The following is a 26,886-nucleotide window of genomic DNA, read 5'->3' as shown; positions in this document are numbered from 1 at the left end:
CCCGAAAAAAAACCCGACAGTGTTACCCCTTACGTTTTTTTTTGGGGGCGAAAAATTAAGTATCCCCAATCTTCTCAAAACTCTGGATTCTGATAGAGGGCCATGAGACTTAGACCTGAGTGCAAAAATGGAGGCTCTAGACGCTTCCAGTGCTGAGATATCGAAACTCAAAATTTCGACCTGAAAAAAAAACGACAGTGTTACCCCTTACGTTTTTTTTTGGGGGCGAAAAATTAAGTATCCCCAATCTTCTCAAAACTCTGGATTCTGATAGAGGGCCATGAGACTTAGACCTGAGTGCAAAAATGGAGGCTCTAGACCCTTCCAGAGCTGAGATGTCGAAACTCAAAATTTCGACCCGAAAAAAAACCTGACAGTGTTACCCCTTATGTTTTTTTTTTTTGGGCGAAAAATTAAGTATCCCCAATCGTCTCAAAACTCTGGATTCTGATAGAGGGCCGTGAGCCTTAGACCTGAGTGCAAAAATGGAGGCTCTAGACCCTTCCAGAGCTGAGATATCGAAACTCAAAATTTCGACCTGAAAAAAAAACGACAGTGTTACCCCTTACGGTTTTTTTTGGGGCGAAAAATTAAGTATCCCCAATCTTCTCAAAACTCTGGATTCTGATAGAGGGCCATGAGACTTAGACCTGAGTGCAAAAATGGAGGCTCTAGACCCTTCCAGAGCTGAGATATCGAAAATCAAAAGTTCGACCCGAAAAAAAAAACGACAGTGTTACCCCTTACGTTTTTTTTTGGGGGGGCGAAAAATTAAGTATCCCCAATCTTCTCAAAACTCTGGATTCTGATAGAGGGCCGTGAGCCTTAGACCTGAGTGCAAAAATGGAGGCTCTAGACCCTTCCAGAGCTGAGATATCGAAACTCAAAATTTCGACCTGAAAAAAAAACGACAGTGTTACCCCTTACGTTTTTTTTTGGGGCGAAAAATTAAGTATCCCCAATCTTCTCAAAACTCTGGATTCTGATAGAGGGCCATGAGACTTAGACCTGAGTGCAACAATGGAGGCTCTAGACTCTTCCAGAGCTGAGATGTCGAAACTCAAAATTTCGACCCGAAAAAAACCCCGACAGTGTTACCCCTTATGTTTTTTTTTTTGGGCGAAAAATTAAGTATCCCCAATCGTCTCAAAACTCTGGATTCTGATAGAGGGCCGTGAGCCTTAGACCTGAGTGCAAAAATGGAGGCTCTAGACCCTTCCAGAGCTAAGATATCGAAACTCAAAATTTCGACCAGAAAAAAAAACGACAGTGTTACCCCTTACGTTTTTTTTTGGGGGCGAAAAATTAAGTATCCCCAATCTTCTCAAAACTCTGGATTCTGATAGAAGGCCATGAGACTTAGACCTGAGTGCAACAATGGAGGCTCTAGACCCTTCCAGAGCTGAGATGTCGAAACTCAAAATTTCGACCCGAAAAAAAAAAAACGACAGTGTTACCCCTTACGTTTTTTTTGGGGGGGGGGGAGGGGGGGAATTAAGTATCCCCAATCTTCTCAAAACTCTGGATTCTGATAGAGGGCCATGAGACATAGACCTGAGTGCAACAATGGAGGCTCTAGACCCTTCCAGAGCTGAGATATCGAAAATCAAAATTTCGACCTGAAAAAAAAACGACAGTGTTACCCCTTACGGTTTTTTTTTTGGGCGAAAAATTAAGTGTCCCCAATCTTCTCAAAATTCTGGATTCTGATAGAGGGCCATGAGACATAGACCTGAGTGCAACAATGGAGGCTCTAGACCCTTCCAGAGCTGAGATATCGAAACTCAAAATTTCGACCCGAAAAAAAAAACGACAGTGGTACCCCTTTCGTTTTTTTTTTCGGGTGAAAAATTCAGTTTCTCCAATCTTCTCAAAACTTTGGATTCTGATAGAGGGCCATGAGACATAGACCTGAGTGCAACAATGGAGGCTCTAGACCCTTCCAGTGCTGAGATATCGAAACTCAAAATTTCGACCTGAAAAAAAAACGACAGTGTTACCCCTTACGTTTTTTTTTGGGGCGAAAACTTAAGTATCCCCAATCTTCTCAAAACTCTGGATTCTGATAGAGGGCCATGAGACTTAGACCTGAGTGCAAAAATGGAGGCTCTAGACCCTTCCAGAGCTGAGATATCGAAAATCAAAAGTTCGACCCAAAAAAAAAAAAACGACAGTGTTACCCCTTACGTTTTTTTTTTGGGGGGCGAAAAATTAAGTATCCCCAATCTTCTCAAAACTCTGGATTCTGATAGAGGGCCATGAGACTTAGACCTGAGTGCAACAATGGAGGCTCTAGACCTTTCCAGAGCTGAGATGTCGAAACTCAAAATTTCGACCCGAAAAAAAACCCGACAGTGTTACCCCTTATGTTTTTTTTTTTGGGCGAAAATTTAAGTATCCCCAATCTTCTCAAAACTCTGGATTCTGATAGAGGGCCATGAGACTTAGACCTGAGTGCAACAATGGAGGCTCTAGACCCTTCCAGAGCTGAGATATCGAAAATCAAAATTTCGACCAGAAAAAAAAACGACAGTGTTACCCCTTACGTTTTTTTTTGGGGGGCGAAAAATTAAGTATCCCCAATCTTCTCAAAACTCTGGATTCTGATAGAGGGCCATGAGACTTAGACCTGAGTGCAACAATGGAAGCTCTAGACCCTTCCAGAGCTGAGATATCGAAATTCAAAATTTCGACCCGAAAAAAAAAACGACAGTGGTACCCCTTACGTTTTTTTTTGGTGGGTGAAAAATTAAGTATCCCCAATCTTCTCAAAACTCTGGATTCTGATAGAGGGCCATGAGACTTAGACCTGAGTGCAACAATGGAGGCTCTAGACCCTTCCAGAGCTGAGATATCGAAAATCAAAATTTCGACCTGTAAAAAAAACGACAGTGTTACCCCTTACGTTTTTTTTTTTGGGTGAAAAACTAAGTATCCCTAATCTTCTCAAAACTCTGGATTCTGATAGAGGGCCGTGAGACTTAGACCTGAGTGCAAAAATTGAGGCTCTAGACCCTTCCAGAGCTGAGATATCGAAACTCAAAATTTCGACCCGAAAAAAAAAACGACAGTGGTACCCCTTACGTTTTTTTTTTGGGCGAAAAATTAAGTATCTCCAATCTTCTCAAAACTCTGGATTCTGATAGAGGGCCATGAGACTTAGACCTGAGCGCAAAAATTGAGGCTCTAGACCCTTCCAGAGCTGAGATATCGAAACTCAAAATTTCAACCCGAAAAAAAAAAACGACAGTGGTACCCCTTACGTTTTTTGTTTTTTTTTGGGGCGAAAAATTAAGTATCCCCAATCTTCTCAAAACTCTGGATTCTGATAGAGGGCCATGAGACTATTTGTTCGTTCCGGTGCAGAGCATGTGAGCGTAGCGCGAGCGGGCGGATCTTGGACAGAGCGAAGGGGCGTTTTTTAAAAGGACTGAGCGTCGCCCTATTTCCCGCTCCAATTTCGCTCCGCTCACACCATGAGTCTGACTCCATATCTGACTCCAAGAAGCTCGCATTGTGTTCAGCATCCCAAGCGGGTCTGCAAGGGCAGAGAGGGTTTTCTTTTCTCCGCAACCACCGCATGAGTCTGAAGCCTCAGACATTGTCCAAACTTGTGTTCTTGAAGGTGAACTCAAAAGAACTGTAGATAAGGAAAGCAATTCATTTTCTTTCTTTCTTTCTTTTTTAAGTTTAATTTATATATAATTAGGCCCATTGATTCGTTTAATTTTACAGCATTTTTTTGTACAATTGATATAAGCATAATTTTATTTTATTTGTGAGCGCTGTGCAAACGTTTAGTTATAAATGTTGGCCTAATAGTTAATGTACTTTTTAAAATTACTTTTAAAATGTTTATGTAGGTCTTTATTTATTTTTACGTTTTTGTTTATACACTTATTTTTTTTATCTTTATTTATATTATTATGCCCATTTATTCGTTTAATTGTACAGCAGTTTGTGTGTACAATGGATAGGCTATAAGCCAATTTAAATTTTAATCGTGTGTGTTCTGCAAAAAAATCAGTTATCAAAATTCTGGCTTAATAGTTAATTTACTTTTAAAACTTTTATGTATATTTTTGTTTAATTTTTATTCATATTATTTAATTAATATAATTTATTCGTTTAATTTTACAGGACTTTCAGGCTATTCCACTGGACATGTTTTAAAGTCGAATTTATGTTTTTATTCACGTGTCACGTGATTCATTCATTTATACACATGTCCCACCCACTTTTTAAAACAAAGTTAGTCATGTTGTGTAAAAAAAAAAAAAAAACACTCGGCAACACAGAGTCGGCCCAGATCCGGCACACACGTGGATTCCACACATACAAGATGTGGGCTGACACCATATTGCTGTCAGGGAATAAAACCATGTATTTGCCACAGTGTCGTGTTTTATTTCATAAATTGATTCCATGTTTACAATTTCCTTTCATTTAATCACAAAATGCCATTAAACACTATGTACATAACATGGTGGTTTAACTTTTTGGGCAACGGAGAGTAAAAATAACTAATTTAGAGCAATCGTAGCCGTGTAAAATGTATGTTATTGACTACTAATGATTAAAGTTATGACTGTGTATTTCTTTATTTGAGTGTCTGAGTCTCCATAGAGTCTCGCTGCCCTCTGCAGGAAAGAACTGGGAGTAAACAAACACATATTCGTGTAGAGTGTTGACTAGAAACAAAACTAGGATTACAACTCGTTAAGTAATTGAGTAATTGGAAATAATGTGGCAGGCGCGTGCGTTCCGTGGTTGACTCAGCATTTGGAACGCTCGAGTCGAACGCGCGTCACCGATCACGAGTGACACGCGCACGCGCTGCTGCAGCACTTCCACTGCATCAAACCCGTGGCTCGTGATTGGCTGAGAGCGAGTGAGCTAAAGCCGAGTGTGAAGAAGATCTCAGAGTCGCATCAGCTGCAGTGGCACACACACCGCATCCTTCCAGCATCACACACACACACACAGCTGAGCACCATGAGGGAGATCGTTCACATCCAGGCCGGACAGTGCGGCAACCAGATCGGGGCCAAGGTAAGATTGCAGCCTGTGCGTTTATATCTCTAAGCTTTTCGTAAACAGGAATGCGAAGAAAAGTGCTCGCTTTGCTATGTGCACGAGCATCGTTCAGTGGGCTCATGTGTGATGGGTGTGGTGAGCAGACCCTCATGATCCTGTGCTGAGAGAACCGCAGTGTGCGTCATTCACAACCAGACATCTATTCTTTATTTCACAGCATTAAACATGCTTTATCATCATTAGAAGTGTGCGTCTATTCACTATCCACCACTTAACCTGCTTTATTATTAGTGTGCGTCATTCAACTGCACATCTATTCTCCACTAAACCTGCTGTATCATCCCTGCGTTTCAGTTCTGGGAGGTGATCAGTGATGAACACGGCATTGATCCCACTGGCAGTTATCAAGGTGACAGTGAACTGCAGCTGGAGAGGATAAGTGTGTATTACAACGAGGCGTCTGGTAAGTAAGAGTTTTGCATGTATTTTTTGGGTATATTTTCCCAGCTCTGGTCCCCTGATCAGATTGCAGCTGTCAGTTATTGACTATTTCTGACCTCCTTCTTATAGACTACATCACAGGTTTTAAATCGAACGTCAGATTGCGTCATTTAAAGATTGTGGGGTATTCGCACAGTCATTCGACAGCACGCAGATGGGTCTTTGTGTTTCTGGAGAGAAGAGTAGATCTGCTGATGTCAATAAAAGGGTGGAGCAGGGTATAAAGATGGATGACGCTGCGGTTTAGCAGGGTCAGCATTGACTAGACAGGCAAGATGGATAGTGGGGGTGTTCAATTATGCATATTAAATTACTTTATAAAAAAAAATGCACTTATTGTATTTCATTCATTTGATTAGAAGCTCTGGGTCTTGGTTTTAGGTTGGATTTTTGTCTTTGAATGTTCCATACCTTGTATGTTTCACAGGAAACAAATATGTCCCTCGTGCCATCCTGGTGGACCTGGAGCCCGGCACTATGGACTCGGTCCGCTCTGGCCCATTTGGACAAATCTTCAGGCCAGATAATTTTGTGTTTGGTATGTTTATCACATATTTCATCTTTAACATCTGTGAATTTACGAGATTTCTACTTTGTTGCTTTGGAAAAAAAAAATTAGACAGAATCCAGTGCTCTTGTTTCTTTTTTTAATTTTTTTTTACGTAACAGAAGATGTTGAGCTCCAAAAGCACAATAAAAGCAGACAAAACGATTAATGTACACAATTCCTGTATAAACGAGCTTAAATCTGCTTGTTCCTCATTGAAAATCTTCCCCTCTGCCATACGTCTCAATCACTTAATCGTCATTCGATTAAAATATAATGGGCATGCATGATCTGCTCTTATCATCCGATCGTGGTCGTATCTCCTTATTAGTGTTACTTGATCTCAGTGCTGCATTTGACCACAACATTCTTTTAAATAGACTAGAAAACTATGTTGGCATTTGTTGAACTGCATTAGCGTGATTTAAAGGATTAGTTCACTTTTCTGCTGATAATTTCCTCACCCCCATGTCATCCAAGATGTCCATGTCTTTCTTTCTTCAGTCGAAAAGAAATTAAGGTTTTTGATGAAAACATTCCAGGATTTTTCTCCATATAATGGACTTCAATGGGAACCAGACGGTTCAAGGTCCAAAAGACAGTTTCAGCGCAAACTGTTCAAATGTCTTTAAACGACACCAGACGATGAATAAGGGTCTTATCATGCGAAACGATCGGTTATTTCAAAGCTTATGTAACTTTTCTAAGGACAAATGCTAGCCTTGCTCTATTCTGTGAGGCGCGTTTGCAACGTCACGTATTACGTAATTACGTTCAAAAGGTCACGGGCGACGTAGCCGGAAGTACAGAGTCGGTGTTTACAAGTTGAACGCATAGGTTGAACGTGCAAACTAACTCAAACGCCGTTTACAAAAAAGGAATTAAAAGGTAAAACAACGATGTCGGACGATTTTGATTCTGTACTTCCGGCTACGTCGCCCGTGACCTTTTGAACGTAATTACGTATTACGTGACGTAACCAGACAGTTTCTGGTCTCATAGTAGGAAAAAAAATATACTATGGAAGTCAATGAGACCAGAAACTGTCTGGTTACTGATATTCGTCTAAATATCAGAAAATGGATTCGAAAACGGTGACACTCAACTGTTTAACTCTGGGGGAGTGGTAAAATGAGCCTATTTCTTAAAAAAAGTGGAGTATCCCTTTAATTTGTGGTTCAGCTAATCCTTTAACTAAATACTTGAAGTGTTATTGATTTGATGAAATTAAAACTGGGACACATTGTTTCAGGTCAAAGCGGAGCTGGGAACAACTGGGCCAAAGGCCACTACACAGAGGGAGCGGAGCTGGTGGACTCAGTGCTGGACGTGGTGAGGAAGGAGTCGGAGAACTGCGACTGCCTGCAGGGCTTCCAGCTCACGCACTCCCTGGGGGGGGGCACCGGCTCCGGCATGGGCACTCTCCTCATCAGCAAGATCCGCGAGGAGTATCCCGACCGGATCATGAACACTTTCAGCGTCATGCCTTCCCCCAAAGTGTCCGACACAGTGGTGGAGCCCTACAACGCCACGCTCTCCGTGCATCAGCTAGTGGAGAACACCGACGAGACCTTCTGCATCGACAACGAAGCGCTCTACGATATTTGCTTTCGCACTCTTAAACTCACCACTCCTACTTACGGCGACCTGAACCACCTTGTTTCGGCGACCATGAGCGGGGTCACCACTTGCCTGCGATTCCCCGGTCAACTCAACGCCGACTTGCGCAAGCTGGCCGTCAACATGGTGCCCTTCCCGCGCCTCCACTTCTTCATGCCTGGTTTCGCTCCTCTGACGAGTCGTGGAAGCCAGCAGTACCGTGCCCTTTCAGTGCCAGAGCTCACGCAGCAGATGTTCGACGCCAAGAACATGATGGCGGCCTGCGACCCGCGCCACGGACGATACCTCACGGTCGCCGCCATCTTCCGTGGACGCATGTCCATGAAGGAGGTGGACGAGCAGATGCTGAGCGTTCAGAACAAGAACAGTAGCTACTTCGTGGAATGGATCCCCAACAACGTCAAGACCGCGGTCTGCGACATCCCGCCACGCGGGCTCAAGATGTCCGCCACATTCATCGGCAACAGCACGGCCATTCAGGAGCTGTTCCGCAGGATTTCAGAGCAGTTCACCGCCATGTTCAGACGCAAGGCTTTCCTGCACTGGTACACCGGCGAGGGAATGGACGAGATGGAGTTCACCGAGGCCGAGAGCAACATGAACGACCTGGTCTCCGAGTACCAGCAGTACCAAGACGCCACTGCGGATGAGGTGGGCGAGTATGAGGAGGACGATCTCGAAGAGGAGGAGGACGCTCGTCATTGAGTCAGCTCCCGAGGAAGATGGCGTCCAGTAACGGGTGGAACTCGATCTAGTCCGGCTGAACCGAATCAAGTTTAGGGTGTGGCTGGACCTTCAAGCTCCTCCCCTTATGTCCAGAGAGAGGGATCTGGACGTCATTGGCTCTCCTCTCCAAACAGCTGATAGTCATGTAGTTTTCAATACCTTTGCATCTAGTTAATCTTAAAAATGTCCATAGCAATGCAAACAGTGCCGCTACACCATAGTTCAAAAGGTGCTACAGTGTTTAATCGATGTTCAGAAAAGATACGAGTGAACAGCGATCAGTCTGTTTTTGTAACATACGCTTTCGAACTGCAGTTGCCATGCTAAAAATAAAATAAAATGGTCACTTTACTGGTCAAATTACTGTCTCTTTTTAAAAATGGTTCGGCTCAAGTTTACGCATTCATTCATTGCTCTCAAATTCAACTCAAGTTATGGAAGACCGGTTTACACAGAAAAACCGTCGCAACAACAGGGACACTTTCCGGCAAAGTTCAGCTCCCGGAAGTTTCCAGAGATCCAGAAAACCTTGATTAGCTGGTTCAGGTGTATGTGTTTGGGTCTAGAACTAAACTTTGCAGGAAGGTGGACCTTCAGGAGCCGGATTGGACACTACTGTCTTAAGAATAGGGTTGGGTATCGAGAATCGAGTATCGATTGGAACCGGGACTAACTTTTCCCGTTTTTCCCGGAATTGTTCAAAAGTTAAAATTTCGATTCCTAGTTTTGATATTCACAGTCCGCCGAGCGGAAGAAGAAACCGCTGAACAACACCAACGAAGAAGCGTCTACCGGAAGTGTTGGCATAACCGCGCGAGTCGAACATGAGTAGCTTACGTCGGCGATCCAAAGTGTGGCTTCACTTTTCTAAAAATAACGAAATCTCGGCAAAATGCAAAATTTGTGACAAAAGGAGTATTTCTACAAAAGGAGTATTTCCTTCAGAAAGACCGTTGGTTAGCAAGGTTAGCTAAACTTTTTTGACCCTGCCTCTTAGAAGAATCGGAATCGAGAATCGTTAGGAATCGGAATCGAAACAAGGAATCAGAATCGTTCAAATTCAAACGATACCCAACCCTAGTCTTAAGCTAAGAAAAACATTAGTAAGGTCACAACTCTATGAGTGCTTGGCGTGGTAATTGGTATGACAAAGAAAATGTTTGGTCTTGGCGGAATAGAGCTGCTACTTCTATACAGGTGGAGCTGGGGAAGGTGGAGGGTTTCTGAAAGAGTTTCATGACAAAACTTTGTATTTATACTTACGTTTTTGCTTTTAACCAGGTTTAGGTCCAAGCTGAAGCTTGTACATTTTTTCTCCAATTCCAGTGTAACACACATAACTACCAGTTTGTTGACAAAAGGGGGAGGTTAATGGTACAGCTCTCTTAACTCATGGACACATCTTTACACATTCAAGTAGTTATGAGTTTTGGTAAAACTGAAACTTTATTACTTAATAATTGTATAATATGGTGGTAAAGGCGAAGATTAGAATACACACTTTGACTTTCACACAGATTGTTTTGCCATTATGCAGATTTTGGCCAGTCTGAATTGACAGCTTTCAAAGACACCAATGTGTCCCTGAGCAAGACACTTAACCCCTAGGTGCAACCTCTGACATATATAGCAATTATAAGTCGCTATGGATAAAAGCGTCAGCTAAATGAATAAAATTTAAATGAACAAGTCAGCAGGAAACTAGCTGTGGACCAATTGAACCAATCAAAGGTGAACCGAGAATTTGGTCCAGCCTATGGAGGATCTCACAAAACAAGGTTTGTTTATCTTGGTCCATCTACGCACATAAGAGTATAATCTCTTATGAATTTCTATAAAATTGAGTCTTAGTAAGACAAACGTAACCACTTTAAAAGGTTCTCTCACATTTGGATCATTAGATCTTCAAAGTAAGTTGAAACCCAATGCTTTCTGAAAGTGTAATCTGGCATTTTCTCTGAGAAACGCTGTGCATCTCGGGACAGTCTGCTCTGTAAAGCATCCACTCCTCCTGTGCTTCTCGGCCCAGAAAACAAAGGAGGCGTTTGTAGGCCGCATATAACCCTCTGGGGTTGTTCGTTTCAGAGTCACACTCGGGGTGTTCGGGTCCAAATGGATCCAAAGGGCGGGATTCATATTTAAAAAAAAAAAAATCATGATTTTTTTTTTTACTCGTTTTTTTATAATATTTTTTCTTTTGGTGTTTTGAGAAAATTAAAAAAAAAAATGTATAATTAGTATTAATGCAATAATTATGACAAAATCCCCCCCCCCCCCATTGAAAATAATAGAAAAAATATATTTTTTTTAAATATATATATTTTTTTTTTTAAAGCTGTATTTCATTTTAGAGTCAAGCCTAGGCCTCATAAAAGCATTTTTTTAAATGAGATGCCATCTGATGGACAAACTGAGCATTTTAAAAATGCAAAACACATGTATAATCTGTATTTTTTCGTGTGTGTGTGTGTGTCTGGATGTGTCTGTTTTGCACTCTTGATGTTTTATAGATTCAACCCTTCACTGTTGTGTGCTTTTTTTCAAGATCGTGGCTGATTTGTAGATTGTACGCACAAAAAAATGTCCCATTCATTTTCCATGCGGGTCCATTTGGACCCGAACACCCCAAGTGTGACTATTTTTTTTTACAACCACTTAGACTTCTCACATCCTGTCCCCAATTTTTTGGGGTGTTCAAATACCAACAAAGTCACCAAATTTCGGACCGATCCGAGGAAGCTGCGATTTAAAAAAATTATTTAAATTCTTCGGGTCCATTTGGGCCGAACAACCCCAGAGGGTTAAAGGAGCCTTTCATCACGCCACTGAAGGCCTTCGAAGGACGTGCATTTCAGCATTTCGCCCAGTTGTTGACAGGATTGTGAAAAGCAAGCGTTGTCCGCCTGAATGTGATTGGCCCGACTGGAAGACCAGCATTACGAAAACAAGTCAATGACACAAAAGATACTTCCTCTCTCTCAAACTTTATTGCATTGAAGTGAATAAATCAGTCTTCAAATGTGTAAACATGGATTCTAAAAGCATTTTTATCTCTACCAAAGACATTCTTGATTTTCTCAATATAAATATTCAACATTCAAGTGAAAAAACACCCAAAACATGTTTTGCATTAAAGAGATGCATCACTCTATGATAAAAGTACAAAATGTGAAATCCAGCAATTAGCAACAATATAAATGGCAAATCAATAACCATCTGAGATTTAAAGCTACAGTAAACACTGCTCCTCTTAAAAGTGCTTTATGAACTAACATCACACACTCTCGGAGTTATCACGACAGTACGAAACACACATTGGCCACTTTACGTGTTCGTGATGATGAGATGGAGCGGTGGTGTGTGTCACATGGGGCTGTCCTCGTCTCGCAGTGAGATGACGCTGCAGTCTGTAGAGCAGCTGCGCAGACGTGCCTTGCTCAACATCTCGGCGCTCGGACACTTCCCTTGACCTCTGCAGGACAGAAAACACACGTGGAGACTCGTTTACTCACTCCTGTACTCTCCAAAGCCATCGTTTGGTCCTGTCCCACTTGAAGTGAGTGTGTCTCAGGTCTGAAAACACCCAAACCTCAGTGTTTTCTGTGCTAATTTTGCACAGTAGGTGTTGACCCATGAGTACCTGCTGTCTGGGATGAGGTGTAGCGTGCGGTACAGGTCAGCAGTGGAGGGCATCCTCACAGACTTCGGGGTGGAGAACGCGCTGTAGGACAGGGGTCGGGTCTGGAGCGGTGGAGTGGACTGCAGTTTGGCCTCAGGTCCAGCACCTAAACACACACGAGTTCAAAACATCCTCAATGAATACACTCGAGGAGCTGACCGGAGGTTCTGTCGGGTCTGCAGAGATACTCACTGACGGAGAGAGCCGTGTGAGGGTCAGGCAGAGCGGGCCGTTTACGGTCTACAAACGGGGTCATGTTCAGAAACTGGGTCTTCAGCCACGTCGCCCGATCCTCCTCAAATGACTTCCTCTGAAGAGGGGAAACACAGCGAGTTAAAAACGGCTTTTTCAGCCTCATTATAATAATTCATGCGCAGAATAAAGGGGCGGGGCCTGGTGGAGTTAGTCAGTAGTGTGTTAAACTGGCGGTTATGGAAAGGGGCGGGACTTTCCCAAACACACTCGAATCACTCAAGCAATCACAACACACCACTCTAACCGACCAATCAGAGCATTCAGAAGGAGGGGCTTCATAGAGACAGGAAGTAAACGGAGCGTTACTGGGAACCTGAGTACCTCGTGTCCCAGGCGTATAGCAGCTTCAGTGAAGTTCCTCCTCTCTCGCTCGAAGTTTCGTTTCTGCTCAGCGAAGAGCCTCCACTCCTCTTTCAGCCGCTCCTTCTCCTCCAGCGTGTAGCAGTCGTTCAGCAGAGCTGCGGTCTCCTCGTCACACGGCACGCTCAGCTGCTGCTGTACACACACACACACACACACACACACACACACAATGTGATCGGTGTTTTAGCCCAATTCATGGTCGGGTCGGATATTTGTAACCAACAAATTTTAAATAAAAGTGCTTTAGCGCATGACCCCAATTATTTAACGGTCACCGTCCCTAACTTTACTTCACTATATTTCTATTAAATCCTAATGTAATTATGACAAATTATATATATATCGTTGGAAAGGTCTAAGACTTCTAAATAGATATTTTACCCGTTTTGTGTTAAAAAAAAAAGTAAGTCGATGCACCCACTTTTAATCATTGAAACTTCTGTTTTTATGCTAAAAGTTCATAATAAACATATAATCTAGTATTTTTCAATAAAAAAAAATATATAGTATAATATTATCCTCTAAAAAATGATATTATCCTCTAAAATATAATATTATTTTTTATTACATTAGTTATCATAAATTAGGTATCATTTGAAAGCTTATAAACTCAGAATTCATCCTGTGAAAACCGTTTTATAATTGAACGTTGCGTTACCATAGAAACGGTACTTATTTCATCAGGCTCCTCCCCTTTTGGGCGTAATTTATGATCAAAACCTTTTCTAATCTTGACAAAACTGATATTGTCAGAAAGGTTTGTGACAGAATTGATATTTGGACAGAAATGTATTAATTTGTTTAAGGCAGAATGTATGCAACTAAATTCAATGGCACCCGGTGGCTATTTTTGGTACTACGCCTAAACAAAATCTCATGGGAACTTTAATTTTTTGTGATATCAACTTCATGGAACATAACTTGATAAGATTAATGGCTTTGATTTTGTAGAAATTTTAGAGTAAAAAATATTTTGTAAAATATATATTTTATATAAAATAGTATATTTGATTTACTGTCAATTTAAACCTCCATAACTTTTTCATACTTTCATTTTTTGAAGTGTTTTCACTTCAGCAATATTCTGCTGAGTGTTTCCTTTAAAACAAGACCAAACTTGGGTATATTCCAAAGCATTCTTAAATTACAACCATTTAAGTTTGAATAGTGCATTTTAACCCCCATTCTCAAAAACGGGGGTGACAGCGAAGGGGTTAAAATATGCCGACTTTCCACTATAACATAAAAATAACAGCGGTGAGAAAACCACAGCGATGTGTGTGTGTGTTTGACCTGCAGAAGCTGCTGCTGCATGTGGATGAACTCTTTACACTGCTGCAGCTCCAGGCGTATCCGCTGCATCTCCTCCTCATGATCCTTCCTGGACATCAGCTCCTCCGCCTCGCGCTCCTGACACGCCACCAGAGACACTGCAACACACACTCCTCATCATCACTGACGAACTCACTCTGGAGAATGCCTCAAAGTCAACTGAGGAGAATTTGAAAAGTCAGTATTGGACTATGGTGATGTAATATACATGCGGTTCACGTGTGTGTACGCATCACTGTATCTTATGTATGGACTCATTGGTCTTCACTGATCTTGAGGAGGAAACATCATATGTTGTGTGTGTGTACCTTGGCTGTCGAGTCTCTGCATGTGGCTCTTGAGCTTCCTCCACTGCAGGCGGATGCTGTTGGTCAGCTGCTCACGCGCCTGCTCACATGACTGCTCCAGCGGCCCTCGACTGCCCTCCTCATCCTCGTCCTCATCCTCGCCCGACGACACGGCCTGACAAAAGCCCAGGAAACCAAACAGTTCATGTATTTATTATAGTCTTATAAAATAGAGTGAGTGAGTGAGTGGAGGCGGAGCTCATTTGCATATTCATAGAACCGAGCATACTAAATGAGGCGAGGGTGTCGAGTTACAATCAAGATATTTTAAAGGGATACTCCACTTTTTTTTGGAAATAGGCTCATTTTACAACTCCCCCAGTTGAGTTTTACCGTTTTCAAATGTATTTCTGGTCTCATTGACTACCATAGTATATATTTTTTTCCTACTATGGAAGTCAATGAGACCAGAAACTCTCTGTTTACTGATCTTCTTGTAAATATCAGAAAATACATTCGAAAACGGTGTAACTCAACTGGGGGAGTTGTAAAATGAGCCTATTTCCAAAAAAAGTAAGGCAAGTTTTAAATGTGTAATTTAGGTGATCAAAATGAGTTTTTAATGATATAATGATTGATTACAGTGAATAGAAACCAATCTGAAATATATACATTTATTTAAATGAATTAAATACTTTAAGCCTTGTGCATCCTTATGGACATTTTTCAGTTTTGTTTTTTTGATCACTTTGCCTGTGTTAAAGCTAACTGCAAAAATCTTGGCACAGGTGTGTGTTTTTATTGGAATTTTACTATTTCACCGTCATTTTCTTAAAAAAATATTTTTTGCAGTAGGTACAAAAAAATACTCCCTCTCAGCACCTTTTGGACAAAAATGTCCCCATTAAAACTGCCATTTTTAATCCCCGGTTCAGTTAACTATAAAATTATGCAGTCTTTGTTAAGAGGCTTTCATTCTGATAGCAATTTTATTTTTTACTATTTTTTTATCAGATGGTGTCATTTTTTTTTTTAAGTTTGGCCTATAAAACAAATATCGCTTTTTTCTGGTTCGGCATATTATAGAGTCAACTGGATAAATTATGCAACGATATTTGTGTGGCTGTGTTGGTATGGATGTCAGAGTGTGGTTAGTATGTGTGTTATAAAAAATATACATGTGTGTGTTTGTAATACTGAGAGAGAAAAACTGCAATCACTGTGAGCTCCAGTGGGGTTTTGCTGCCACCCAATGGGGAAAATATGTTACTACACCCAAACAAACTGTTACCGAAATCTCATTTTTGGAGATATCATCCTCAAATTTGGATTTAGATTTATGCAGTTTTGAGTTCAACCCTATTTATAAAATATATATTTTATGTAAAATATTTTTTATAAATAATTTTCATAAACTTTTACCTATATAACTTTTTTTTGGATTTACTTATTATTATTATTATTTTACTTCAGCAATAACCTGCAACGGGTCTTCTTTAAAATGATACCAAACTTAAGTCTGTTTTGACATGGACATTTTTGTCCTCTTTTTACCTATGTGTAACTTTTTTTAATTGATGCACACATTATTTTCTTTTATCTAGCCGTGTAAAGTACAAAAGCAGTCTATAATCGATGCTCAATAAGACCGAAGCTGTGTCAGCAGTGGAAAACATCTTTAGTGTAACGAGCATAGACGATTGTGTGTGTTTCCTAATGCGCTCAGACCTGCTCGAGGCTGTCCTCCGGCGGCTGCGGCTCCACGCTGAGGCTCTTGGGACTGAGGATGGCCATCATGTCCTTCTTCATGTGCTGCAGCACCTTCTGCAGCTCCACGTTCTCCATCATCAGCGACCGCTGACGCGCCTCATAGTCGCTCAGCAGAGCCCTGTACATCTCGCCCTCGTGCCTGAACACACACACACACACACAGCACTTCACACAGGTGCAGAGATGGTCACACACACACACACACGAGTGTTACCTGGCCTCCATCTTGCCGGTCTTCCATAGGCCTCTCCTGCCGTCGGGTCTTCCCACACAGTTGGACACCTCTATGGCTGAACACACCAGGACAGAGGTCATGACCTTGTTCAGCTCTCTGTGTGTGTGTGATTGTTAGGCAGAGAGTGTGTTTGTGATGCGTCCCCGTGTTATTGTAAAGTCATATTTCCATAAACCCCGAGCGCTCACCGAGCTTCTTGTCCCTCTTGTCCACGAGCAGCTGGTTGAGCCGCTCCTTCAGCTTGGAGCTCTCCCGCTCTTTGCGCTTGGCATCATGGGAGTACTGTGTGGCTCGACTCGAGATGATGCTCTGCAGCTTCTGCACCTGCAACACACACACACACACACACACTCAGTGTTAGAAAGGTTACTTTGGAAATGTAATTGTTCACTGTTATAAGTTACTCATTATGAATGTGGTTTGGATCGCTTTATTTAGATTACTTTATCAATGTAAAGCAATTTCTAATTGAATTACAGTAATACAACTAAACACAATTACATTCATTTTGTAATTTAATAAAAATTTCATTACACGTAACTAGTCACTCCTCAACCATGCATACATTTTGATCCAAAAAAATAAAATAAAACTTTATATATATATATATATATATAAATAAATAAATAAAATGTACTATAATATATAAATATAAATATATAAAATGTACTAATATATATATATATATATATATATATATATATATATATATATATATATATAAACAAATAAAATGTACTATAATATATATATATATAAATAAAATGTACTATAATATATATATATATATATATATATATATATATAAATATATAAATAAATAAATAAAATGTACTATAATATATATATAAATAAATAAAATGTACTATAATATATATATATATATATATAAATATATAAATAAATAAATAAAATGTACTATAATATATATATATAAATAAATAAAATGTACTATAATATATATATATATATAAATATATAAATAAATAAATAAAATGTACTATAATATATATATAAATAAATAAAATGTACTATAATATATATATATATATATATAAATATATAAATAAATAAATAAAATGTACTATAATATATATATATATATAAATAAATAAAATGTACTACAATATATATATATATATATAAATGTTCACCTCAAATTGTTTTTTTTTTCTAAAGATTTAAAGTAATTCTGGGAAATGGAGTCATGTTCCATTTACAATAAATCAAACTTATTTTTCTGTTCTGTGACTAGATCTTTCAACAGTCATTGCTGAGGGAAAACATTTCCTGTTAATGTAATCTGCACAAGTAGCTCAAACTAATCTCATTTATAGAATATGTAATGCAATCATACCTGACATTCACTGTAAAGCTTCATTTTTAAACACTTCACTTGAAAATATGAACATGAATTTCTGTGAATTTTAATTGAATTGCAATCCTGCTTCCTTTAACTCAAATCCAAATTGCAATTCTAGATCCTGTTTTTGACATCAATTCAAATTCAAGAAATGAATTGTAATTCAGGAGTCATTCTTCATATTAATAAGTATAGCGTCAATTTCAGAGCATTTTGCGCCTGATTCAGACCCCGACAACGTTTACGAACAAGAGGATCGTGCAGAACGGATTAAATGCAGACTTTACAAGCACAGCTTTCACATTGGTTTGTTTTTCTTACACATTATAGATATGATGTTATTCACCATTTAATCGTGACATTAGTCAGAAAACTACAGCAAAACAAACTAATCGATAACAAAACCATTTTTAATTTTACAAGTCTTACAAAAGCTACAGTTCTGCATAAAATGTGCTGATAAACGTTGGTGTTTTAATGTTCAGGAACAGTTTAACATAAATGTCAAACTCTCCAAGTCCGTCAGCCTCAGGAAGGTCCAACAAATGAGTTTTGGAAACAAGGAAAAAACACCGTCTTCTCGAACACACTAATAAATCTCAATGTTTTGCATCCCATTGTCACCTATTTAGCACTGAACGCGCACTTTAGAATCAATCAAGCACGTTTCAGAAATTTCTTCCAGAATTAAGAGATACTTCATAACTCACAAATTTACATCTCACAACTAATTTTCCCTCAATACACTGATCGTTCAGTGGCATTTGTGTAAGAGATGAGGATTTTGTTTGCTGATGGGGGTTATGGAGTAAAAGTTGAACAGAATAATGTTTTTTCTAAGACCAAAAGTGGAGCAGCGCCGTGATAGGCCGCAGTCGTGACGCCGGTGTGAGCGTGAGCACGTCTTACTTCCTCCTTCTCAGACTTCAGGCAGTTCTGTAGCGTCCTGATCTTCAACTGGAGCTGTCGCTCACCCTCATGCAGGCCCGAGTTCTCCCTCCTCGTGTGCTCCAGCTGATCCTGACACACACACACACAGGAAGTTAAAAGCAGGCTGCTCATACTGTCACAATATCTATGAAACATTTTTGGTTCGTTGCCACTGTCGCCTTGCTTTGGGCTTGCTCAGTTGGGGTTATTAAATATTTAACAATATTATGGATCTGTGTTGTACTACTTTCATGTTATCACTGTGAAGTTGCTTTGATACAATCTGTATTGTGAAAAGCGCTATATAAATAAATGTGACTTGACATTTTAAAGAAGAGCAGAATCATAGAAATGTGTGTGTGTGTGAGCGCAGTACTTTGAGTCGACAGTGGCTGTGCTGCAGGTGCTCGAGGTCACTGGTGTTCTTCATCATCTGGTTCTCCAGCTCGTGATGGGCACGCTGAGCTCTCCTCTGCAGCTGCAGCAGCTCGTACAGCACGTTCAACACCGGCACAGCGCTCAGACCACCCGACACACACTCCACACACACTGCAGACAAGCCCAGCGAACACACCTCCTGAGGACGACACGACAACACACACACAAAGACGAGATCAACACTACAGTACTTAAAGCTGCAGTGTGTGATTTGTAGCAGCATCTAGTGGTGAGGTTGTGAATTGCACATCTGGCATTATCAGGACACACACACATTCCCCCATTGCATTATTATACATAATATATAGCAGTTTCATGTAGTAAGTTTGTCACTATCCACGACACATATTGTTGCACTTTTGTATGGTTTGTGACCCGATATATGGTCGTCAATCATCAGAGCAAAGAACAGTAATGGTTTAGTACCTGATTGACGTATGCGATACACTGCGGTACGTTGTCCTCGGTGCAGAACGCACTCAGCACGCTGTAGGAGGATTTGGGCCTGGAGGGACACATGCTGATCCCAGAAATACTGGAGAGCTCTTTGGTGTCTGTGCAGAAGACAAAAGAAAAGCCGGTTATCGAAGCCAGCCTCGACATGCCTAGCATGACCGTTTTAACATGGAGTCAGTCGAGTCGCTAGACAGTGGGAAAAAGCATAAATATAGATGTCAACAGCAATTATTGTGCAAGCAGAACAGGCTGAATAAGCTTCAACACATTGCCAAACATTGGATTGGAGTAAGGTTTTAAATAGCACTTGACCAGGGGAATTTGGTGAAATGGTCAAAATGTGTGCAAATTGAACCTGTTGGAAAGACTATTTACTTTTAGGGGTGAACGACTCCTTCCAACTCATTACAGAAAAGTACTATCTTAGTTTCAATACGAGGCAATGCAACATTACACAGATCAAGACCCTGTGTGTCTCACCGAGAGATGGATCTGGCATGGTCTCTGGAGTCCACCAATCTCCCATCATGTCCACATTGAGCTCGGCCGGGACTCTTGCTGGCACTCCTGAAATAGCCCAGTCGTCAGACGGGATTACAGCGCTGTGAAGCCGGATTAAAGCGCAGGGAATATCACTGCAGGATTACAGAGAGCGGGAACAACAGGAGGATGGAGGAGCACCACTTCTATCACAGCAAGAGCTAGACGTTCATGAAGTACACTTCATCTGAAGGAAACCCAAGTCACACACACACGAGAGCTCATGATGAACATGAACAACTATTGATTTCGTCATTGATTAGCTGGGTCTGCGTGGGAAATGCATTTAATACATTTGAATGAATGTGTAATGGACTCAATGGGGGGAAAGGTGGGCATTGGTGATCAATTGTAGAAAGTGGGCTTGCAAACGACCTTGTTGTCCATCAGAGGAGACTTTAAACACTCTTTAAAATAATGATGCGCACTGATCAATAATTCAATGTAAAAAAAAATGTAAAACATAGAAAATGTCGATTTTGATGTCATGGTGACCAAGACTTTTAACAAACGGCAGAAAGATGATCAGCTTGAAATGGGAACGGTCACATTTGAAGAGAGTACACTCTAAAAAATGCTGGGTTGTTTAAACCCAATTTTGGGTAAAATATGGACAAACCCAGCCATTGGGTTACATTTTTAAATTTAATTTTTTACCCAATGGCTGGGTTTGTCCATATTTTACCCAAAATTGGGTTAAAACAACCCAGCATTTTTTAGAGTGTAACAGTGTGATGAATGACATTTTCTGGAATTAGATGAACAATATTATCCTCACAACAGCAAGATTGACTTGTGTCATTCTTATAGAAACACATCTAAAACTGCTATTTGGCACACATTGAGATTCCTATTAAAGGGATACTCCACTTTTTTTGGAAATAGGCTCATTTTACCACTCCCCCAGAGTTAAACAGTCGAGTTTGACCGTTTTCGAATCTATTCAGCTGATTTTCTTTTCTGATATTTAGAAGAATATCAGTAACCAGACAGTTTCTGGTCTCATAGTAGGAAAAATATATACTATGGAAGTCAATGAGGCCAGAAACTGTCTGGTTACTGTTATTCTTCTAAATATCAGAAAAGAAAATCAGCTGAATAGATTCGAAAACAGTAAAACTCAACTGTTTAACTCTGGGGGAGTTGTAAAATGAGCCTATTTCCAAAAAAAGTGGAGTATCCCTTTAAAATCATCTTCATTTTCATTCTTCAAACACAGATCTGAGCAGCGGTCAGACATTATGTCCTCTGGCAATCTCATCCTATTTAAGAGTCTCTAACTCCGTCTAATAATTGAACACCTTCCACAAATATCAGAAGCACAATTACTAATGTGATCCTGATTATACACCAGCTCAATGAACAAGGTCACCCAAAAACTAAAGTTCTGCCATTCCTCACCCTCATGTTGTTCCAAGCCCATGAGACTCATTCATTTTCAGAACACAAATGAAGATATTTTAATCTTAATAAGCATTGGAGTGGGGTAGTAACTACCACTGTGACGCTTAAAACAGGGATTGTAAAACTAATCTGCACTAATCCGAGCTGTTTACAGCTAATTTTCAGTAGAGACACGACTGCTTTATATGATGAACAGATTTAATTTAGGATAGTATTTATATAAACATTCATTAACTCAAAACATTAGTGATGTTGTGGTAAACAGAAGCTCATGTTCGCTTGCCATGCAAAAACCAATGAGGCACGTTTGAGCTTCAGCAAGAACCAATGAGGAATAGAGCCAGACCGATATTATCGGCCGATATTAGGCATTTTCCAAAATATCGCTATCGGCAGTTATAATGGCCGATAAATGAATATTTCAAAAATAAAATAAAAACGGACGAAACACGCATGAACCATGTCATGAGTGTTGGAGTTGTGTAGTTTGTCCACCAGAGGGCACTCTACACCGTTCCTGTCGGCAGCACTCGTTGAGTTGGTCACGAGACATCCATTGCTTGAATAACAATTAAAAGAACATCCCCAATCAGTTCTCTTAACTCAAATAAGCAGGACAAAATTTGTGACTATCATGTCCAGTTTTGCTGCTGTTAAATAAGCCGAGAATGAAGCGGAATTAGCTAGTAATAATTACGTTACGTTACAGTGTAGTTGACTGACTGTCCTTTTAACTTTTGACAATGTGACTGAAGTATTTCTTTAATAGCGCGTGACAGTTATAGCAATGAGACGGATCATCTCTCCTCGACCTGTTATATTGAAAATGTATGCTTTACAATTTGCAGTATGACGTTATTCATTGCTAAATTATGGCTCATCGTAGACTAGCTAACCATAAAGCTAGCTAATGCTACTATCATCAGTCTGTTCTGTTGTGACAATAAAACAAACAAGTTTCTTTTTAAAATGCATTATCATATTATTTTAGTTAAAACTCATAAATAACTACAAATGTTAGGGAAATCTGGTAATGTTTTGTTGCACGTTTCTGAAGTAAAAAATAAAATACATAAAAATATCGGCCGATATATCGGATTTTAAAACCAAAAAATATTTATATCGGTATCGGCCTTTAAAATCCTTTATCGGTCGGGCTCTACTGAGGAACCATTTATTTTTTATTTTTTTCATTTTTCGGTGAACAAAGTTCAACCATTCAATATTAAGTGTATTATATTTGGACATAAATGTCTTTTTCGCTCTGTTACCAACACAAGTAGTTACAAGCAAAGACAGCGGCGCCTCTCCAAGCAACATACAGTACATTACTGAACAAATCTGCATTTTGGAAACAATCATTTGATTGAATCATTAAATGGCCAATTCATAAGGAGTCACATGCTTCATTCCAGATTGAATACGCCGTTTGAATGAATCATTGAATAAATGACTCACTCATTAGGACCTACTACCTTTTTAAGGTCATAGGAATCTGCTTCCAACCTTTTTTATTTTCTGATTTATTTTCTTTTTTTTTAAATAAATGGCTTTTCTTTCAGCATGAGCTTATCTAGATCGTCATCATGGCTTTATCAGTTTTTCTAAAGCCCTCGGCAACATTCCCATTTAGCCATGTCAACAACAGCCTTTTTCAAGACACAACGTTCATGGCATAGCTTACAGATATGAGTGAAACAACAAGTTAATAATTAATCCTCTATGCTTGGAGACATTTCATGTTTCAAACTAGAGTTTGCTTTCAGTAACTGCAATGATGTTAAACCAAAGAAAAAAGTTGCTTTTTGCGTTTTATCTAGAAGATTAAGGTTATATATTAAGAATATTAATTGAGATTTTTATTCCACATCCGCAGCTGAGACTATTCTCATGGCACGAGCGGTTTAAAGGGTTCATTTTTTAAAAATAGTCCAGACTGAATAGTCAATATATATATATATACCTACATGATATTAATACATAATATGTATAAAGTAAGATCCTAAAAGGTTATGGTAAAATCGTATAACAGCCTGTAATCTTAAAACAAAATAACTTCCCTCAGATTTCTCATCTCTAAAGATGACGTGTTTACTGGCGCGAGGGCGGGGCAACCTGTCACTCACATGAGATCCACCAATAGCAGACCACATCCAATGTATTCCTCACAGTCAAAATCAAATGACAACAAAAATGACATTCATTGCAGGAATCTATTTATAGCAGAAACGTGATACATATCTATTTAAAAACACCATTGCTTCAGAAAATGTTCATTTTATCAACACTAATCTGCACTCGTCCAATCTAATCCAATATTCTCAGTTCTCAATGCAACATTAACTAACTTAACTTGCTAGAAAAATAACATGTTTATTTTCACTGAATGACCGTTAGCTAAGTTAGCGTTCAGTGCTCTGTGTCAGTTCTCTACCTAGACAGCATTTCTAGGCGGGTTGGAACACGTCCATTCGCCACTAGACACGCAGTCTATGTGGGACACACACGACATTAGAGACACAGCCCGGGTCTGAACTTTAGCACAACGCTAGTAACACAGTCACACACACACACATGTTGACTTACATCAGATCCAGCTCCGCGGATCCAGACAGATAAGCATGTGCTCGCGTGCTGAACTGGCTAGATTTATATCAGAAAGATCCCGATCGAGTGTGTGTGAGGTGTGTGTGTGAGAGAGAGAGACTGCAGTGCGAGTGCCCTCCACCTGCCCTGGAGCGCAGGAGATGTTTGAAGCGCACCTCCGCTCCTCAACATAAACAAGCACGACACTCATTGGCCAGCCGGTTGTCAGGCAACCAGCACCTCGCCATTTCATTGGCTGGATTATCTGTCCTACCTGCCTGTCATAGAAATATACACTAGACCTCATCTGGGGGTTCTAAGCATGCGTCAAAACTGCCGCCATCTTGGAACAGGGGTCTTGTCATAGGAAGTAGCTAGGTAACGCTGCTATCTCTGCCTTTACGTCGAATTCATTGATGGTGGCGGACTTTTGTGCAGCGTATGAAGTTCACGGATGAAATCTGAACTAGGAAGAATGTTTAAAAAAAAAAAAAAAAAATTCTTTCTGGAATCAATGATAAATACATGTCTGACCGTTGGAACAAACCAAAAAAAAAACAAGAAAAATCGCATTCATGATGATATACATTTATATAATATTTGATTGACACAAAGGTCTTGTATTTTTGAGATTTATTTTTTATTATATATATATATATATATATATTTATTTATTAATTATTTATATATTAATATTTATAAATTAATATATTTATATATTATTTATTTACATTTGCATGTAGCCTACCTTTTCATTTATTATTTAATTCACTCTTCTGTTGTTAATTTATTAATTATAAAATAAATAAAGATGAATTTATCCAAAAAATATTGTTTAAATATTTAGGATGACTTTCAATTTCAGGAAAGAAAACATTAGTTGTTTTATGTTGTGCACTCATAAATTATGGACCAGCAGTGATATAATTCAAAAAGACAAAATGTGTTGCTATGAATAAAACACAGGCATGTTTATTTGGAAATAAATCTGTACTCATAAATCACTGCATTGTGTCTGTAGTCATAAACAGAGGGAGAAATATTTCACACAGCCTTAATGAAGTGACACACACAATTGCTTTCTCTCACCATACGCTCATAAGCTTGTTTATTATGGTGTTTATCCTAATGAGTTTGCTCTTTTAATGTCATTGTCTCTCGACCGCTGTAGGACGTCCCATAGGAAACACAGGAACGCGTTTTGAATCCCCCTCCCCCATCTAATAAGTGTGTCCCCCCAGGGCCTCCATACACCGCACGCTGAGTCTAGTGAGGATCAGACACAGGTTTGCAGGAGTTTTCCTTTGTTTGCATATTGTTTACACAACATATAAGCTTCTTCGTCGATAAATGGTCTCCATCCAGCCACATATATAACTTACATTTACGTCAGTGGATCACAAACCTTAAAATAGAGAAAATAAAGCTATTCAATACAGTGAAAGTGATGTGATGTATTATACTGACATCTACTGGCTCTTTAGAGGAACACATTTACACAGATCCCAGCTAAATGTTTAGATGCCGTGAGGTTTTAGCACTTGTTCTTGAAGAAAATGGCATTTAAAGTGAAAATGACTTGGGCTCCTGATCATGGGCTTCACCCCGCTGAACAAAACAGCTTTAAAATGAATTAAAAAGTCTATAAAATGCTTCCTTGGGTCAAGAAAACACTTCTGCGCATGCGTTCTTAACCTCATAGAGATGTAAGTGTGCAAACAGTGCAATAAATAAATATGACAACAAGACATTATGCATAACAGGATTTATTGGCACGGAACACACCCTAAATAACAAAATTGGGACAGCCTTAGAAGTGAATGAGAAGTGTTGTAAACTTCATGTAAATGAACAGTGAATTTTAATACAGCAAATATTTCCAGTGCACAATATCTCACCTCAAAATACATTAAAAATCAGCAGACATGAGTATATTAAAGGAGTAGTTCACTTTAAAAAAAAAACTTTTGCTGATAATTTATTCACCCCCATGTCAAGATGTCCATGTCTTTCTTTCTTCAGTCGAAAAGAAATTAATTTGATGAAAACATTCCAGGATTTTCTCCATAAATTTTGATGAAAACATTCCAGGATTTTCTCCATATAATGGTCTTCAATGGGAACCAAACGGTTCAAGGTCCAAAAGACAGTTTCAGTGCAAACTGTTCAAAGGGCTTTAAACGACACCAGACGATGAATAAGGGTCTTATCAAAATGAACAAACCTTTTCCCGAATCAATTCGTTCATTTCGTACGTTGAATGAACCAAATGACTCTGAAAAAGATTCGTTCATTTTGATGAACAGGAGAGTCACGAACGCGCATCACAGAACCAATGCGAGCATTTGAGCTTATAAAACTTAAACTTTGTTTTAAAGACATTGACATCTTGGATGACATGGGGGTGAGTAAATTATCAGCAAACGTTTTTTGAAAAGTGTACTTTGTGCTGTGTTTACTTTCTCCACAAAAGCAGTTATCCGGTGTACCGAAGCCTCTCCGTCGACGTTTTATAGCACTTTAAGCAATAAAGATGGTTTCATAGCAGAATCAGATCAGAAAATAATGATCAATGATGCAAACTTCAACAATAGTGTCTTTATTCATCCTAGGTCAGTTCTGTTGATTCGGTTGAGTAAATGTGGAAATAAGCAGCTCTAGTGACTGAGTCAGTTCATTTACAGATGTAGATGGTGATGGGGTTTTTGTGTGTGTAATCTCCTACTGGACCTGGAAAAGTGAAGGTAATGACAGCAAACGATTCTCAGGTTTTACACACCAACATAGCTACTATTTGCATTCAGAATAGATCCAGAC

The 26,886-nt window shown here is 39.5% G+C and overlaps 2 protein-coding genes across 6 annotated transcripts; one reads left to right on the top strand and one right to left on the bottom strand.

Annotated features, from left to right (window-relative positions):
- Positions 1-4,886: 4,886 nt before the first annotated feature.
- Positions 4,887-8,791, top strand: tubb2 (tubulin, beta 2A class IIa). Its single transcript, XM_039668832.2, has 4 exons — positions 4,887-5,052; positions 5,392-5,500; positions 5,966-6,076; positions 7,338-8,791. Exons 1-4 carry the CDS (start codon positions 4,996-4,998, stop codon positions 8,408-8,410), a joined length of 1,350 nt encoding a protein of 449 aa, XP_039524766.1. The 5' UTR covers positions 4,887-4,995; the 3' UTR covers positions 8,411-8,791.
- Positions 8,792-11,396: 2,605 nt separating this feature from the next.
- Positions 11,397-24,289, bottom strand: ssx2ipa (synovial sarcoma, X breakpoint 2 interacting protein a). Of its 5 annotated transcripts, none has more exons than XM_039674517.2 (14): positions 24,070-24,289; positions 20,020-20,266; positions 19,510-19,637; positions 19,022-19,222; positions 18,625-18,735; positions 16,541-16,676; positions 16,332-16,407; positions 16,076-16,256; positions 14,369-14,522; positions 14,022-14,158; positions 12,687-12,860; positions 12,303-12,420; positions 12,072-12,216; positions 11,397-11,903 (listed from the first exon to the last, which is right to left on the bottom strand). In XM_039674517.2, exons 2-14 carry the CDS (start codon positions 20,066-20,068, stop codon positions 11,795-11,797), a joined length of 1,719 nt encoding a protein of 572 aa, XP_039530451.2. In that variant the 5' UTR covers positions 20,069-20,266; positions 24,070-24,289; the 3' UTR covers positions 11,397-11,794. The 5 variants fall into 5 exon arrangements, with proteins under 5 accessions (XP_039530451.2, XP_039530456.2, XP_039530453.2 ...); XM_039674522.2 differs by having other exon boundaries at positions 12,687-12,857; XM_039674519.2 differs by having other exon boundaries at positions 20,020-20,174; positions 24,070-24,248.
- Between the last annotated feature and the right edge of the window lie 2,597 nt (positions 24,290-26,886).

Source organism: Pimephales promelas, chromosome 5 (assembly GCF_988280905.1).
Source record: "Pimephales promelas chromosome 5, fPimPro1.hap1.1, whole genome shotgun sequence".
Taxonomy (NCBI): domain Eukaryota; kingdom Metazoa; phylum Chordata; class Actinopteri; order Cypriniformes; family Leuciscidae; genus Pimephales; species Pimephales promelas.
This window is presented reverse-complemented; position numbering and strand designations above follow the sequence as displayed.

Excerpts from the sequence above, each read along its gene's own strand:
- tubb2 (XM_039668832.2), top strand. The coding sequence starts at position 4,996 with ATGAGGGAGATCGTTCACATCCAGGCCGGACAGTGCGGCAACCAGATC. Across the intron at positions 5,501-5,965 it reads GTATTACAACGAGGCGTCTG|GAAACAAATATGTCCCTCGT; the intron begins GTAAGTAAGAGT and ends TATGTTTCACAG. Across the intron at positions 6,077-7,337 it reads GCCAGATAATTTTGTGTTTG|GTCAAAGCGGAGCTGGGAAC; the intron begins GTATGTTTATCA and ends ACATTGTTTCAG.
- ssx2ipa (XM_039674517.2), bottom strand. The coding sequence starts at position 20,068 with ATGATGGGAGATTGGTGGACTCCAGAGACCATGCCAGATCCATCTCTC. Across the intron at positions 12,421-12,686 it reads CTATACGCCTGGGACACGAG|AGGAAGTCATTTGAGGAGGA; the intron begins GTACTCAGGTTC and ends TCCCCTCTTCAG. Across the intron at positions 11,904-12,071 it reads CACCTCATCCCAGACAGCAG|AGGTCAAGGGAAGTGTCCGA; the intron begins GTACTCATGGGT and ends TCTGTCCTGCAG.